The sequence below is a fragment of the Lissotriton vulgaris genome, chromosome 3_1 (assembly GCF_964263255.1).
Source record: "Lissotriton vulgaris chromosome 3_1, aLisVul1.2, whole genome shotgun sequence".
Classification (NCBI taxonomy): domain Eukaryota; kingdom Metazoa; phylum Chordata; class Amphibia; order Caudata; family Salamandridae; genus Lissotriton; species Lissotriton vulgaris.
The window spans coordinates 351,717,183-351,733,491 of NC_141689.1; the positions used below are offsets into that span (position 1 = coordinate 351,717,183).

The 16,309-nt window shown below is 42.0% G+C and overlaps 1 protein-coding gene across 8 annotated transcripts in view; it reads right to left on the bottom strand.

Moving 5' to 3' along the window:
* FYB1 (FYN binding protein 1) overlaps positions 1-16,309 on the bottom strand; it is a 706,027-nt gene that overhangs the window by 204,537 nt on the left and 485,181 nt on the right. For all 8 annotated transcript variants that reach the window (XM_086960560.1, XM_086960558.1, XM_086960559.1 and 5 more), the window contains exon 4: positions 9,806-9,840. In XM_086960560.1, the coding sequence (XP_086816686.1) occupies positions 9,806-9,840 (35 nt within the window). The remainder of the gene's footprint in view (positions 1-9,805; positions 9,841-16,309) is intronic.

Below are 16,309 nucleotides of genomic sequence, written 5' to 3' on the forward strand. Positions count from 1 at the left end.
AAAAAGTTTTCCAGTCCAGAGGAAGGTCTCCTCGACGGAGGGAAAGAACTCCGACTCGAGAACGCCAGTCTCCCCAGCGGGAGCCCTCTGAGAAAAGATATAACCTTAGAAATAGGGATAATATAAAAAAACCTGATAGATATCAAAGTATTGATACACGTCCCTCTCGATCTCTTCCACAGAATTCGGAAAGAAGAGGACGGTCAGACCCAGGAGAGCACACCAAGTCCAAAGACAAGGAACCTGCTCAAAATAAGAAATCTCAATTTCCTAAAAAGAAGGTAGCCAGTATTAGAGTAATCAACCATGCCGAGAATACTGAGGACACAGTTGAAAAACGGGGAGTGGGCATTGACAATGTTGGACAGTGCAGCAGAAATCAGTATAGCGCGCAAGAACTTGATGAGTCATCTGGAGACAGTGGACACGAATGAATACATTCAGGTTGAAACTGCCGACACCAGACTTAGCGAGCCCCATAAAATATACGAAATAACATTGCGTATAGAGGGTGATAAGACTAGGAAAATTAAGGGTCTATTTTGGGATAAGCTCTCAAAAGGCTATGATATTCTGTTAGCTGAAAAAGATTGGCCCCCAGAGTTTGTCAGGGAGTGCCCTCGTGGCGAAGAAGTGATTATGCCGGCCTTCTCGAATCACATACCGATTCACAAAAAATATACATATGCAAGGAAATGGGCAGTAGCCCAGGCACCTGCATTGTATAAAAATCATGTAGGATGGGATGAGGACTCTCCGCCTCACAAAATCCAATTAAAAAGTGAACCAACTGCCCAACGGCAGTATCCCATAAAGCAAGAAGCTAAAAAACAGGTAAGGGAGATCTTAGATCAACTTGAATACCAGGGGGTGATTGAAACATGCACCTCTCAAATGAACAATCCTTTGTTTCCTGTCTCCAAGCCAGACAATTCATATTGTCTAGTTTTGGACTACAGACATCTTAATACATGTTGCAAAACTTTTGCAGTACAAAACTCGCATAGTGCAGCCCTAATGAATAACACAGTTAGGAAAAAATATAAAACGACATTAGACATATCTAATGGTCTCTTTTGTCAAAACATTGCACCAGAAAGCAGATATTTGACCGCTTTCTCCGCATTTGGGTCACAGAAAAAATTCTGTCGACTCCCACAGGGGTTCAAGAACAGCCCAGGACTATTCTCAGCTAGGGTAACAGAGTTACTACAAATCTATGATGATGAAGCATTATCTTACGTAGATGATATTTATCTCACAGATGACGACTTGGATACTCACTTGAAAAGAGTGAACACCATCATACTTGGGTTCGCAGCAGAGGGTTACAAATTCAACTTTAAAAAGTCCCGAATTGCCCATCTGACAGTACTATTTTTAGGGTACGAATTATCAAGTGAAGGGAAAAGCCTAGCGGACAACTTCTTAGAGAAGTGCGCTGTACTCCAAGCTCCAAAAACGCTGAAGAATTTACAATCCATTCTAGGTTTTCTGAATTTCGGAAGAACTTACATTCTAAATTACGCAGAGAGGGTTAAACCTCTCTACGAACTAATTAAACCTGATTTTAAACAAATCAATTAGACTCAAAAACACACAGAAATTTTGAGATCACTGCAAACAGACATGTTAGCAAAAACAAAATTAGACACACGTGACAACACACGTGATCTTGTAATCCGATTCATCCCAGGAAGATACGGATTCACATACCTAACCTCTAATGAGGGAGAAAAGGTACCAATTTCAATTAAATCTCACTTGTACACACAAGCAGAAAAAACATTCAGTCACACAGAAAGAACTGTGAACGCAGTGCAAATCGCATTAGCAAATGAACGAGAACTAGCACACGGCAAAAGGATTAACATCCTCACAGCGGAATCCGCCTTCGAGGCGCTATTCAGCCCAGTAAACTTGCCTACAGTGTCACTGGATCCAAAATGGATACAGTGCATAGATTCTCTAGGAGCGGAAGACGTGAAATACTATTTCGCCCCGCAATACGAAGAACTGAATGATTTAGAGTATGAAGAAGAATATCCTCTGCCAATCGAAATTCTGCCTCTCCCACTATATGCCTGTATAATCTATACAGATAGCTCTGTACAGCATTTCAACGTAGAGAGAAAATCCTACGATGCAGCATGTGCGATCATTAAATGTCGTTGGCGGTGCGGTAAAATCAAACCGAAAATAACATAAACTGAATCAGTAAAGTACTGTTCGGCTCAAAGAACTGAAATCAGATGTTTAAAGATGGCGCTCGAAAATGCAGAACGCGAATTCCCCACACTTATAGTGTGCGATTCTCATTTTTGCGTCAATTCTTACAACAATAAACTGCAGAGTTGGATCGAAAACGACTACAAAGATGACACTGGTGCCACAATAAAGCATAAAATGCTCTGGAACGAGGTAGCTCTTTTAAGTAAAGAACTACAAAAGACTCACGTGATTCACGCACAGAGTCTTCAACGTGATGGCGTTCACGTTGCAGGGAATTCATTGGCTAATACAGCCACCGCGGAAGCAACTAAACCGGCTTCCGTAGCCACAAAAAAGCGTACAGATAAATACATAGACGGGGAAACCATGCTGGCAGTAAAAACGACAGTAAAAGGCGACTGTGCAGCACTACCCGTAAACTATCCACTCAATTATGCATACATAATCGATGCAAACTCTGTTCCTTTTGCTCGAATCCCTGGAGTGGGGGACAGAGTAATTCCAAACACGAACAGGAGAATATTTTTAACAGCAGACGCACATATGGGTTTGGGTCTGAGACACCAAACAGTTAAGGTTTCTCTGACTGAATTACAATCAGTATACTGGTGGCCGGGAATGAGTGTAGAACACCAAATATATGCAAACAACTGTGAAAACTGCAATAGGGATCGCAGTAGCGAACCTTGCTACCGGCTACCAGTCAGAAAAAGCGTAACGCTGCCTGCACCCCAACCTGCGTCCTATTAATTAGTTAAGACGAAAAGCACTTAAAAAATGAGGCCTCCAGCGCTCGGCTGACGCTAGAACGGTTATAAAAGATTTGCGAGTCTTTATCGGCACATACGAAATTACCACGTTCCATTCTGACCAGGGTCCTGCTTTCAGCTCTCGAGCTTATAAGGAGGCCATGGCTAGCATGGGAATTGGGTTGCGGTATTCTTGTCCGTCGCACCCCGAAGGGAATAGTGTGGTAGAAAGAAAAAACCGGGACATAAAGCAATCTATAACAGCGAAGGTATTAGGTTCAGGCGCTGGGTGGGTCAAACATTTAATAAGTGTCCAGACTAGTCTTAACAACATGCCAAGAAATTCTCTAAAAGGTTTCAGCCCATACGAACTATTGTTCGGAATTAGAATGCGAGTTCAGGACCTCGATAGTCAGATGTCAGTGGTACAAGAAGAAACAAAGCACTTTGATGTAAAGGATCGTTTGGCTGTTTTACAGGAACTGAATGAAACAAGAAAATCATTAAGCAACATAAAGTTAAAGCAACAGCCAAGTACCACTGACGAGGCACCACCCGCAACAGCCCCAGCAAGGCCTGTCTGGATTCCAAAGATTGGGGATCTAGTCAGAGAAAAGATCGCGGTTAAGAAGGAATTTGGGCCTTCTTACAGAAAAGCAGTAGATCAGATCAGTTGTGCTACCGCCCCTTGCTGGTAAAAAGGAGAACAGAGTCGTGTCTATCGATCTGGTAAAACCACAAGCATGTGGCCTATAATCAACAGTAGGCCCAGTGGACTCCCAAGAAACAACAGAATACCCAAACTTGCAACAATCCAAGAGGTTCAAACTGAAAGACTAATCACATTCGATCAGCCTGCAGTGCACAATGAAGGACTATGCAATAATGCCATGGAACTCGTGCCTCTTGAAACACAGATTGAAACAGTTCGTCAAGAAACAACACCAGTCTACAATGATGTGGCATCAGAAAGTGCTACTGAGAGACAGATTGAAAGAACAATCCCATCAATTGACAGAACTGCCTCTGGTTATTTCATCAACTTCGACAACTTCTCTGAAGATCAAAACGACCCCGAAGTGATGCCAGAAACAAAAAAGATTTCTAAAAAAAATTCAGCAGGACTCCTTCAACAAATCAAAGAACTATATCTGGATTCACCGTTGATTGAGCATTGGATTATCTCAGGGGTATTCATACTCCTATTATGCCTAATTTTAGTTTTAATTTTAGGGAAGTTTATTACAATTGAATGGACACAGCAAGTCAGAACATCAACCTAGTCCTGAAACCACACAGATCATCCCACGTGAAGAAAAGAGAACTGTCAACAGTAAATGTCACAGCAATTCCAATACCTGGTGGGGTAGTATGGGAAAAAACAGACTTTGAGATCTATGGTCCGGTCGAAATCCTGAAGTATCCTCATCAACTAAAGGTTTCCTTAAGTGACTTTGTGACACCAAGTACATTCTCTGATGATTGGGACTTTAACAGTATTAATGACATGATGTCTGATTTAGTAATGTCAGCTAGATTCACAGATCATGATTATTTACAAGGTTCATCTAGTTATGAGCAGTTATTCTGTTATACCCACTATGGGGATCACTACTTGCATAAATCTGCACAGCCTAGAAATGTTTTTATGTATAATCAATGGGAACATTGTTCTACACCACCTAAAAGCAGTTCTAAAGCATTTTTTGAGAAATTCAAATATTTTTCAGGGTTTAACACCAGTGATGCAGAAACGTTTTATTACAAACTGTTAGATAAAACAGGAATGAAAACAATGCTGACAAATTCTAAATTGATATATTCAGAAGCATTTTATGACAAAATGATGACATTTGGTTTTGATTATTGGAAAAATAATATTGAAACGAAAACAATCTGGGGTACAAAAGATTGGCAGGTGCAAGGCATAGAAGCACTATTTAGAACCTGCATGATACCAGAACAAATGTTGTTTTTAAATGACACGATACACCAAACATCTTGTCTTGGCCTAGCTAAGATCAAAGACCTTAAAACACCGTCTATACCAAAGCCAATAGCTGAGAATACAACCACAGATATTGAGTTAGACGTGTCACAAATTTTACATTTCAACAGAACACATCCTGATTGGAAAAAGTGGTTAATCTGGCCTACAGACACAAATAGCTGTCAAGATAGATTCCTGAATAAAACACAGGGTTTAAAAATGACCAGATTAGACCCTAGATACTCCCAGAGACAACATCCAGGGATTATAACAACATACAGTGTAGGGAAACTCTGCCTAAAATGGCTAACTACATCCACACTGGCTGAAATTAAGCAACACTTGTCTTTATTAAAAGATGGTGCTGATTTGCGCGATTTCATTCTTGGACCACGCAAACAGCGTCAAAAGCGTTTCGTAGCAACCAGCATCTATGCTGCTTACAACGAGGCTTGGAAAGTAAAGCAAATTGAAACTGCTGAGAAAATACGAGAAATTGATCGTATTAATTTGGAGAAATCACTTTCTGTGGTAGACAATGGGTTAACGACTCTGTCTTCCAGAATATATTCGTTGGACAATATTGTATCCTCTGCCTTTGATGTGATAGACAGAGATTTACTAATGTTACAACATGGCCAGTCTCAATTACGCTCTATTATAGAATTAGGCTGGACGCTGCAAAATCTTCGTTCAGGCTATGTGCCTTGGCGTTTAATCAACACAACGTCATTATTTTCCAGTTTTAACCTTACTGATAAACAGATCAGTTTGGCGCAGAAAGGAGCAGACTATACAATCCTGAGCATCGAAAAACTCGAGAGATTACCATTGACAATGTCAGAGAGTCCTGTCATTGAATGGATAATACACGGGATTATCACAATTCCGATAACAACTTTCCGATTTAAAAAGTGCCTTGAATACATACCTGCTGGCCAATATGAACAATTGGGTAAAGGATATGTAAAATCCGAATGGAAATTACCATACCCTCATTCTTGCTATAGTGACAGCGACAAAAATGTATTTCTTAGTGGTGATAACTGTAAACACTCACTAAGCGGTATACTTTTGTGTCAGGGTATTAATTTACACGGAGCATGTGATGGAAATTCAAACAACCTTTCATGCCACCAGCTAGTCACACCTGCAACTCAGATAGAGCCCTTCTTTATGCAACTCGCAAACGGGAGTTACATTCTTAGAACGGATCACAGATGTTGTGGCCTGACGCCAGGGAAAAGTTATCTAATAGAAGTAACGTCCATGGTCAAATGTTGTATGCAAGCATTGTTCCCGAGCGGGCCTCCAGACATAGTGACTCCCCTCTGGCCTCGTCTGAATCTCTATTCTATACGAATTGATACATTAAGCAAAGTGAAATCTGTACTTTTACAGACAACAGTGCCTATAACGTCATCTAAAGAGACGTATGATCTTCTAGTCGCAAGGACGGCTACTGAAGTTCATGACCTTTTATCAACAAATTGCCCCGTGCATTTCGTAGAAATATTCAGCCAACTCCTTAACATGTCTAGTGCAACAAGCATCCCAGGCATATTTAAGACAGTCTTTACGGGACTGCTAACACCCATCCAGGCAATTTTGGGAATCTTTCCTAATTTTGTGCACTCCATTTTGGCGGCATACCATTATTTTTGGGACTCATCGCAGGGATTCTATTTTTGACCCTTCTGCTTCGTTATGGCAAGCCTCGGCTCAGACATAGCTCCCATGGGAATGGAAGAGACAATCCCATCTGTCTTTCACTTCCATCAGCAGTACCAATGGACGTCGATACTTTGCTCAGTCCAATAACGGCTCACGCATTGTGTTGTCCCCAGCGGCTACCAATCCTGATGACGGCATTTGTGGAGACTCCTGTACTACAGCCAAGTGGTAACAGTGGAGCGAGTGACAAAAGCAACATCACCCAGGTACAGCGAGCTGTGAGCATTGCTGCTCCCGAATATGATGACAGCAATCATTCTCACACCTGCCAAGTTACAGCGCTATCTAATTTGGTTGAACTATCACCTGAATTTGTAGACCAATTCTTTGAGAGCCTGTCTGATACGATGTTCTCACCCGTAGAGAAACAATAACTTTTAGAAGCTTTCCGACACACAGCGTTCCATGAACTCTGAATTCGGCCTTCAGTTTTTTTTCAACAAAAACTGCAATAAGCTTTGGAAATCTATTTTCTTTGAATTGGACAATTTTTTCTAATATTGACCCTTTTTGGCACGAACAATTCTTTGCTTAACGTAAAAACTATTCTTAGAGAACAGAAGCCTCACACTTCTATTTCTAAACACATCTAGAGACATAACAATACTACACCAGCCTCTAGCACACATGTTATTACAATGCATTTTTATGTGATGATTTATCTCGCATTTTCTTCTGTCAGAGATACTTCATGTGTAATTCTTTTTGAATAATCGTTCATTGATTTCATATGCAATAGTTATTTGAATGATTGCTATGCTTTTAAAAAACGTACAGTACCTAAAATTCCATGTATTACAAGTACGCCTATTTCGAATGCATTTATGTATTTTGGGGTGGGCAATGTTACACATGCATCTAATTGCTTAGTTTTAGTAATTTTGATGGACATTAACCCGTGGAGTGGGTGTTGCGTGTTAATCTAGGTTCCTGATCGATACTGTGACCTTATGCCCCTCTTCGGCTATAAATCCCTTTATTCCCTATATTGGCATAACCGTTCAAGTGCGATTTTCTGAAAAGTCATCTCTGGCCTCACACGAACAGAGCCACATTCCAGCATGACTCTCTGCTACTTCCTTTGCGACCAATTAGTGCAATGACAGAGCAGCAGTCACTATCTGATATTCCTAGATAACACTCCGAGTTCTTCAACAAGATAAAAACTTAGCAAACCTGGAAATCCCCGCGTGCTATGTTTTGATTAGTAATGGAACTCTAATGAGCAACTGATAACTATCACTTCCTAGTGACATCTTTAATTGACGTCTTATGTCCAGCAAACTTGCGTCAAACCCGGCACCTGTCAGGTATAAATATTACCAACGTTGCCTTAAGCAATGTTCGTTGCCTGTTGCTGATGCCAGCTGCCTGCATGACCCTGTGTTGGTAAATCTAGCACTCTGTCGCTGCAGCCTGCTATCCTGTGGTGGTGAAGCTGCTGATTACCATTATCGCCGCCAAAGCGCGACCTATGGTGCAGTACGCTTAAGGAGCTGAACAGCCGTCCTCTGCGAAGACATCCAGCAGATTCCAGCTGCCCGCGGACGCTGTCCCCCCTCCTTCCTCGACGCGCTGAAGAGAGCCGCTGCCTTTCTCGTGCAGAGAAATCCAGCTACAGCGTTTCCGGTTTACCCTCGCAGGTGACTGGGATATCGAGAGAGACCCTTGAAGGAGATACCAATCCTCCATCATTCTATTCAGAGGTATGGTGTTGACTAAACCCTTAGACGAGAATTCTTGAAACAAACCTTGGCAAAACCAACTTAACTTAAGCTACTTACTTACTCCCCTTTTCACGTGTTAGGCTTAGGTCAGGCACACTGGGGTAGGCTTAGTTAGAAGCACCAGTTGAGTATGTTAGCCTAATGTATATATGACTGTATATATGTTTTATTACTTTTAAACCATTGTATGGCTAAGAAACCATATCAATGCTTTTACAGTTCTATTTCGCAATACTTATCTTACTGTACGTACTTTTTATAATAACAATTATAGCAATTGTGGCAATACATTTCTCTTGTACGAGAAGAAAGACTGTTCAATAAATGTTAACCTTTATTGATACACGCCCGTCTCTCTATTCTCTACATCTCGTGAAAGTAAACTGCACTAGACTGACTGAGTGAAATACATGTCTATTGTTTCACACGACCCTAGAGATTGACTCTTGATCTGAGGAGCAAAGTTGTCATGTTGCACGGTTGTTGGAAAACTGAATCCCTTCTTGTCTGTGCCAAGGAAGCTGATCACTTCCTATGCAGAGAAGAAAGTTTCCAGTGACCTCTGAGCTAGTTGGTAACACAACCCAATTAAGTTTAGCATAGTCAGTGGAGGCCTGGAATATGAGCAGTTCCACGTCGATACTACTGTTTATGTTATTCCAATGCGCAGGGCCTAGTGGGAAACTAGGAACTACACTACAAAAGTAACGCATCTAAGCATCTTTGTAAACCCCTGCGCTACATTATACCTGCGTCAGGTGTAATGTATGCAAGGAGGGCGTTCTCCCGCAAAAAGCCTTGTAGAAGTGACGCAGTGAAATCTGTGAGATGTCACTGCGTCACTTCTAGGATGCCGTTGCGTCAAAATATTGCTCCTGCCTCACAACAGGCGTAAGACTGACACAGGCCCTTTCACACGGATCTTGCCCCATGTGAAAGGACGCATTGCTGGAGTTGTGTCACTTTTGTGACACACTCTATCAGCGTCACTTTTGCGCTTACAGATACGTCAGAAATACTGACGTATTTGTAACTCCTTGCGACATGATGCGCCATACATTAAATATGACGCATCAGGTATGTCGCAAGGAGTGTGCACTGAGAAGTGACGCATCGCTGTTTTCATGAAGCGATGCGTCATTTCTCATAATGAGGCCCCTAGTATTTAATTTAGGCATTTTCATAAGCATTATGCATGAACAGCATATCAAAATATAGGTAAAGATTTAGCCCGACACACCTCCAAATTTACAAAATGATCTTAGGCCTGTATTTACCATGAACCTTAAACGACAATGCACCCAATTTTGCTATAAACTGGTTGTTTTTTAAGAAACATTTTATATGTCTAGATTAATATTGTACATTCTTACCTTCAAATAAAACATCATCGTAACTTTCTTCTGCTCTGTATAAGAAAAGTAAGACACTTGTGAAAAATAAAGTAGTAATGTAACTTAAAGACTAGCTTATAATGAGCAGGTATTTATTATGGGTAGGTAAAAACGAATACCACAAAATTAAATGAATAAACAAAGGCATTCTCTAGGAGGAGCATTCACTTTCATGGATTGCAATTTTAGTACTGGGTTATGGTAACTGAAACCCCCAAAGGAAAATATCCTTATTCATTACAAATATGATAGAATATGGTTTTATTAAATGATAATCGTCAACACAAGGATATCTATGGAATTTACATTAATAGGCAGGGAAAAATACATTTGTTACCAAAAGACAAAGCCAGGCAGAAACCACCACTCTAGTCAGGGCAATGGAGTTACACGCCAAAGATAACCCCTGCTCACCCCCTTCGTAGCTTGGCACGAGCAGTCAGGCTTATCCCGGTGGCCATGTGTAAAGCATTTGTGCACGCACACAGCAACAACATCCCAGGCGGCATACAGTCAAAATATCGAGTTAAAAATATCGAATTTCAGTAATATCGAATTCAAAGTATAGAATGGACACAATATCAAATGGACAGAATATAGACAACAAACATATTGAATAGAATAGTAGTAATATCGAATTCAAAATATAGAATGGACAAAATATTGAATGGAGAGAATATAGTCAACAAAAATATCGAATTTGAGGTAAGTAAGTTAATATCGATTTTTTAATGATATTGAATTTTTTAAAAGTGTTTTTTATGTTAGTATATGTGTGAAAAGTGTATATTTATTTTATAATTTGTTTGAAGTAATTAATTTTATGGTATTTAATTTTTGCGTAATATAATTCTGTAGCGGGTTGTGGGTTTATAGGGGAATAGGGTGGGAAGTAATTTAATTATAATTAATTAACTATTTTAATTTATTTATTGGTATTTATTTTTAATTCATTGTTAATACATTTTTAAATGGTAATTAATTAAAATATAATTGGTAATTAATTTTTATTAATTGATTAATTGATAATTATGTTAATTTTATAAATTTATTTTCTGTAGCGGGTTGTGGGTTTATAGAGAAATAGGGTGGGAAGTAATTTAATTCTAAAAATTAAATGTTTTAACTTATTTATTGGTATGTATCTTGAATTATTTTTTAATTAATTTATAATTGGTAATTAATTAAAATATAATTGGTAATTAATTTTTATTAATTGATTATTATTATCCTCTAGCCCGGATATTAATATATGGAAGTGAATTAGAGAGTGATCAGACCAGCTTTGAGGCAGTATATCAACTATCTTGGTCTCAGCCTGGTTGGTAAATAAGAGATCTAGGACGTGCCCTCTGAAGGACTGGGTTATTTAAGACCCAGCGGTGCCAGGGAACAACACCTGAAACCTTTGTGGGTAACCTGCTCCAGCGTACGAATCACAGAGACACGGGACACTTCCTTCGGCGTCAAAGATTCGAGCTTTATTTACTGCAGGGAACACAGAAGTCACGGCAAGTACAACATGTGCTACTTGTGGAGACTGCTTCAAATTGGTTCTGTGGATCGCTCCTTTTATACATAATTTACCCATAGGGTTACATAGGACACAAAAGTTTATGACCCGGTTCCCACAATTATCCCCCAGAGGGGTCACTTTGGTCACTTTGATACACACAAGGTCCGGAACATAAGTGCGGAAACATTTGGCGGTTCCCAACTGTAAAAACCCATCTTCCCACCATTAGTACATTCCATTCAGCAATAAAACAGATCGAAGAAGGAACAAGGACAGGTGTGGAGGAAGATGGAGACAGTGGGGGATTGGAAAGGGTGTAAAAAGGAGAGGTATCGGGAAACACGAGATACAGGCATCTAAGGGACGTGCCTAATGAGATGCACGGCTGAGACAATAAGCCGGCCGCTCGAGACGAGCCCCGAGCGGCGCCATCTGCCTTACAGTATCATCCCCCTCATCATAAAGACACTTACAAAGAACATGTGTCTTCCGCAAATATCTTGGGAGTCCCAGGGTCGCGAGGCGGACAACGTCCGTTCGCTGGCTACTTGAGGGCAAGAGACAAAATGGATGCCGTATCTAAGATGGAACCTGTGGGTACAGATAGAAATACCCACGTAACAGACAAACAATTTAGTTTAGCACAGCGAAACTGCGTACACCCACTAAACTCGTCATTTGCGGTTCATAGATACCAGACTCGACCATATTCGTGCGAGTCGAAAACATCACTTACAATTGTCACGGAACCTCAGACGCTCCTTTTGCCCTCATGTAGGCAAGCACTAGTCGGAATCATACTCGATATTCATTAGACCATCTAGATGTTGCTGTAGCATAGCTCTGTCCAATCGAGCTTCTTTGGTAACAGGCGGCTGTCTTATACACGTTGTAGCACAAAGGCCACATAAGGCAGGACCACACTGCACACAAAGGCAGCACGTGAACAGGAACACCACAACAACTCCGATAATCATCAGAATCTTCCAACCCCAAGTCGACATCAGGCCCCAAAACCACCCAAGTAGCGTCCAACCCCCTACGTCCACGTGTATGGACTCAGAGATTTTATGCAACTTTGAGATGGCTTGATAAACAGTCGGAGCGTTATCTGGAATGAAAATACAGCAGCTCGAATGGATCACCTTGCATACCCCTCCTCGATCTGCTAAGATCACGTCTAAAACCATACGGTTTTGTAACGTCATAAGTCTATCCGCCTGAAGTTCTGTGGTGATATTACCAAGGGCACTGGCAGTAATATTAGCTGTTGATTCCACCACTCGAGTCAACTGTCTCAGGTTCCTACTATTAACCATAGGCCCCCAAAACGGGAGGAAACCCTTGAAAAAGTCTCCTGCCTCTTGACCGGCAGTGTCCTCTTCGCTAATTACGCCTCTCACAACTCTAGTCTTGTGATAATCTGCATCTACAGTAAACGTCGGAGGCAACAAATTTGCGATAAAACATGAGCCCACAAAGTCAAAGGGCAACCATGCATACGCACGATCATGGCAGATAAAGTATGTACCCTTGGCAGCCAGAAACACAGGGGACGAGACCATCGGTAATATGTAATTTTCAGTGCAAGCACTCTCTCCAAGTCGGGCTTTCGATCTTCGGCCACGACCTATGAGACAAAAATTACCAATGTGGGGTACGACCCATATCGGAGGCGAGCTTTTAAGCTGTTTTTCACTAGTGAACACACTATACTCGCCTCTACTCAAGACCCTATAGGCTTGTACCTCTTCTTCGGGAATAAGCGAGGGATCATAGATATCGCTATCTAAATCCTCTATTGCTATAGACAAAGGCTTTTGATACGAGCCAGGGCCAGAGTAGGGGGAACGTGGTTCTCGAATGGGGTGGAAACTTAGTGCGCTTCGGAACATTGTTTGGAATGCCCGAGCAGAACCCTGGGAACTATACGGTAAAACCAAATATGGAATTCCCTTATCTGTGGTATGTGGCATTAACCCACACACCCAACAATTAGTAGTGTTAACCACTAACTGGTGCTGGTGAAGGAGCTGAATAAAGGAATTATTGCGAAATTCTGCACGTCTAGCCTGCTCGTGTTCGGGTAAGATATGGAAGGAATGAGGAGATACAGTAGAGGTGAATTTAGAGTCAGAAGTAGGAATAGGTGTAGGTATGGCAGAAGGTAAGAAGTACGACATCATATAGTACACCCCACCCGCCAAAAATGCAGAATCAATCAAAAACAATACAAATATCTGAAACATAAAACATTTCGTACGACTAAGTCGCTGCAGCTCAAATCTTTGTGCCTGTGCTCTTTCCACATCCATCAGCTTTGAAAACGCCATCCCCTATGACCGTCCGCAACGTTTCTTGACGCACTTCGTTCTGTGTAGCAGTAGTCAATTCCCAGGAGTTCCCAGGAACCGACGGTCTTTAACCTAGTGTCAAGACCTACTAACCAGAAAGAAGTACGCGCGCGGCCCTACGGCCTTTATTTATGATATATATATATATATGCAATGTCTCTCAGCTGTGGAAGCAAAAATACGTAGGAAAAAGGAAAAAAACGTCAATATGTACAAGAATAATTACAATGATACAGGTGCTCAGACTGATCGTGGAAAACGGGAAAGTGCAGTTGTCAAAGGACAGAACAGGATCTTTTTATTAGTCTTTAGTGCGGGATCGCAAAAAGTATCGAGTTTTCCCTGAACGTGTCTGCTCGTCAAACAAAGGATCCGTCGAAGAGACAGCGTCCTGCTGATCAGTCGAATGCTCTGGTCTTGAGTCTTTTGATGACAAATGTTCAACAGTGTCTTCCTGCTGCACTGAGGATTCTCCGACAGGTTGTGCGTCGCTGAAAGGAACGAACGCCGGCAATCCTTCGGTTTCAGTTGATGCAATGCCTCTCCTCACCCACGAGTCTGCCGGCAACGGAATAGGGACTTTCTTCGTATGGGTGGCGTGCACCCAGTTTTTCCGCCCCTCAAGACGAACAGCAGTTCTCGTGGCAAGGAGGACCTGGTAGGGTCCGGTGAACCTGGGCTCCAAGTTCTTCTTCCGAGAAAAATTTCTGGTAACCACCCAGTCTCCAGGCTGGAGCTGGTCGCCTGGACCCTCAGTCTGCGTCGGCAGTGCTTCGTAAACCTGTTGGTGAATTAACCTCAGTTTAGCAGTCAAGTCATGAAGATAATCAATCAACATCGGATACTCAAGATCACGGAACACACCCGGTCTAGGGACCCCCCAAACATTTGCAGGGCGACCGAACACTATTTCATAGGGACTAAGCCCTACTCGGGAGTGTACGGTTGCCCTTGTTGATAGTAAAGCTAAAGGTAAAGCATCAGGCCACGAAAGACCAGTCGTAGCCTGAATCTTAGCTAGTTTTAGTTTAAGGGTGCCATTATACCCTTCAACCAAACCAGCTGACTGGGGATGATTGGCACTGTGGAATTTTTGATTAATTCCAAGGCCTTTGCACACACTCTTCATCACACTCCCCACAAACTCACTTCCGTTATCTGACCACACGACTCTAGGCATTCCGTACCGAGGAAAGTATTCCTTCAGTAGGACTTTCCAGTAGACAAAGCAGTATTGTCTTTAAGAGGATAGGCCTCGATCCATCGGGAGAATGCGCAAACCACAACTAAAACGTATTTCAGGTTATTGCATCGCTCCATATGGATGAAGTCCAATTGAATCACCTCAAAGGGACATGAAGGGGGGAGCAAAACTGCCAGGAGGAGTTGGGGTTCCCTTACCAGGATTGTACAACATGCACACCATACAATTCTTAACCAAGCGTTCAGCACATTTCGTGATACCATCATTCTTCCACACAGGGGACAGCAGCTTACAAATACCTTTCGCGCTAATATGTGCTAACCCATGCGCCATTGTCACAACAGCCAGCACATACGCATCAGGCAACATCCATCTTTTCTGATCCGATAAATCAATCCAACAACCATTCGCATCCAACTTTCCAGTACTTTCATTCCACTTCTTCTTTTCAGTCTCAGTGGCCTCGCTTTGTATCGCCTTCACGCTCTCAATAGTGTCTTCACACATACTCGACTCTGTAGGCCACCTAACTGAACTCGTCACATACATTCGAGTGCTAAGGTTCCGGGCAGTCTCCTTAGCAGTCTCATCCGCAAACGCATTACCACGACCAACATCATCCGTCACCTTACGATGTGCACTACATTTAACAATCGCTACCTGCTTAGGCAACGTAAGTGCATCCAAAAGATCATTCACAAGCTGGCCATGCTGAATCTTCGTACCATGCGATGTCAGAAAACCTCTCTCTCTCCACAATCGTCCGAAGCTATGGGCGACGCCAAAAGCATATTGGCTGTCGGTAAACACATTCACACGTTTCCCTTTTGCTAACACACACGCTCTAGTGAGAGCGATCAGCTCTGCAGCTTGGGCAGAATTCTGATTTAACCTCGCAGTCTCAACAACAGTATTCAACGTTACAACAGCATAAGCAGTAGTCACATCGCCATTCGGCAACTTAAAACATGAACCATCCACATACAGCGTTCCATCTGGGTCTTCCAATGGGGTGTTTTTAAGGTCCACTCGACCTTTTGTTTCCTCTTCTGTCCTCAAATAACAATCGTGTTCTGTTATTTTATCTGACTCTGAGCTAATTGGTAACAAAGTTGCCGGGTTCAGAACATTACAACGTTTTATCTGAATATGACTTGCCAAAAGCGTCAACTCGTATCCGGACAACCTCGCACTTGTCAAGTGCTGAGTTTTCGTACGATTTAAAAGAGTGTCGACTGCATGCGGAACCATCACCGTAAGCATATTATCCATGACCAATCCTGCTGATTGTCGGATGGACACCGCAGCTGCCGCTGTTGCTCTCAAACAACTCGGCAATGCTCTAGCTACCGGGTCCAAGGTCGAGGAAAAATATGCACATGGACGTTGCTTACCACCAAAAGGTTGCG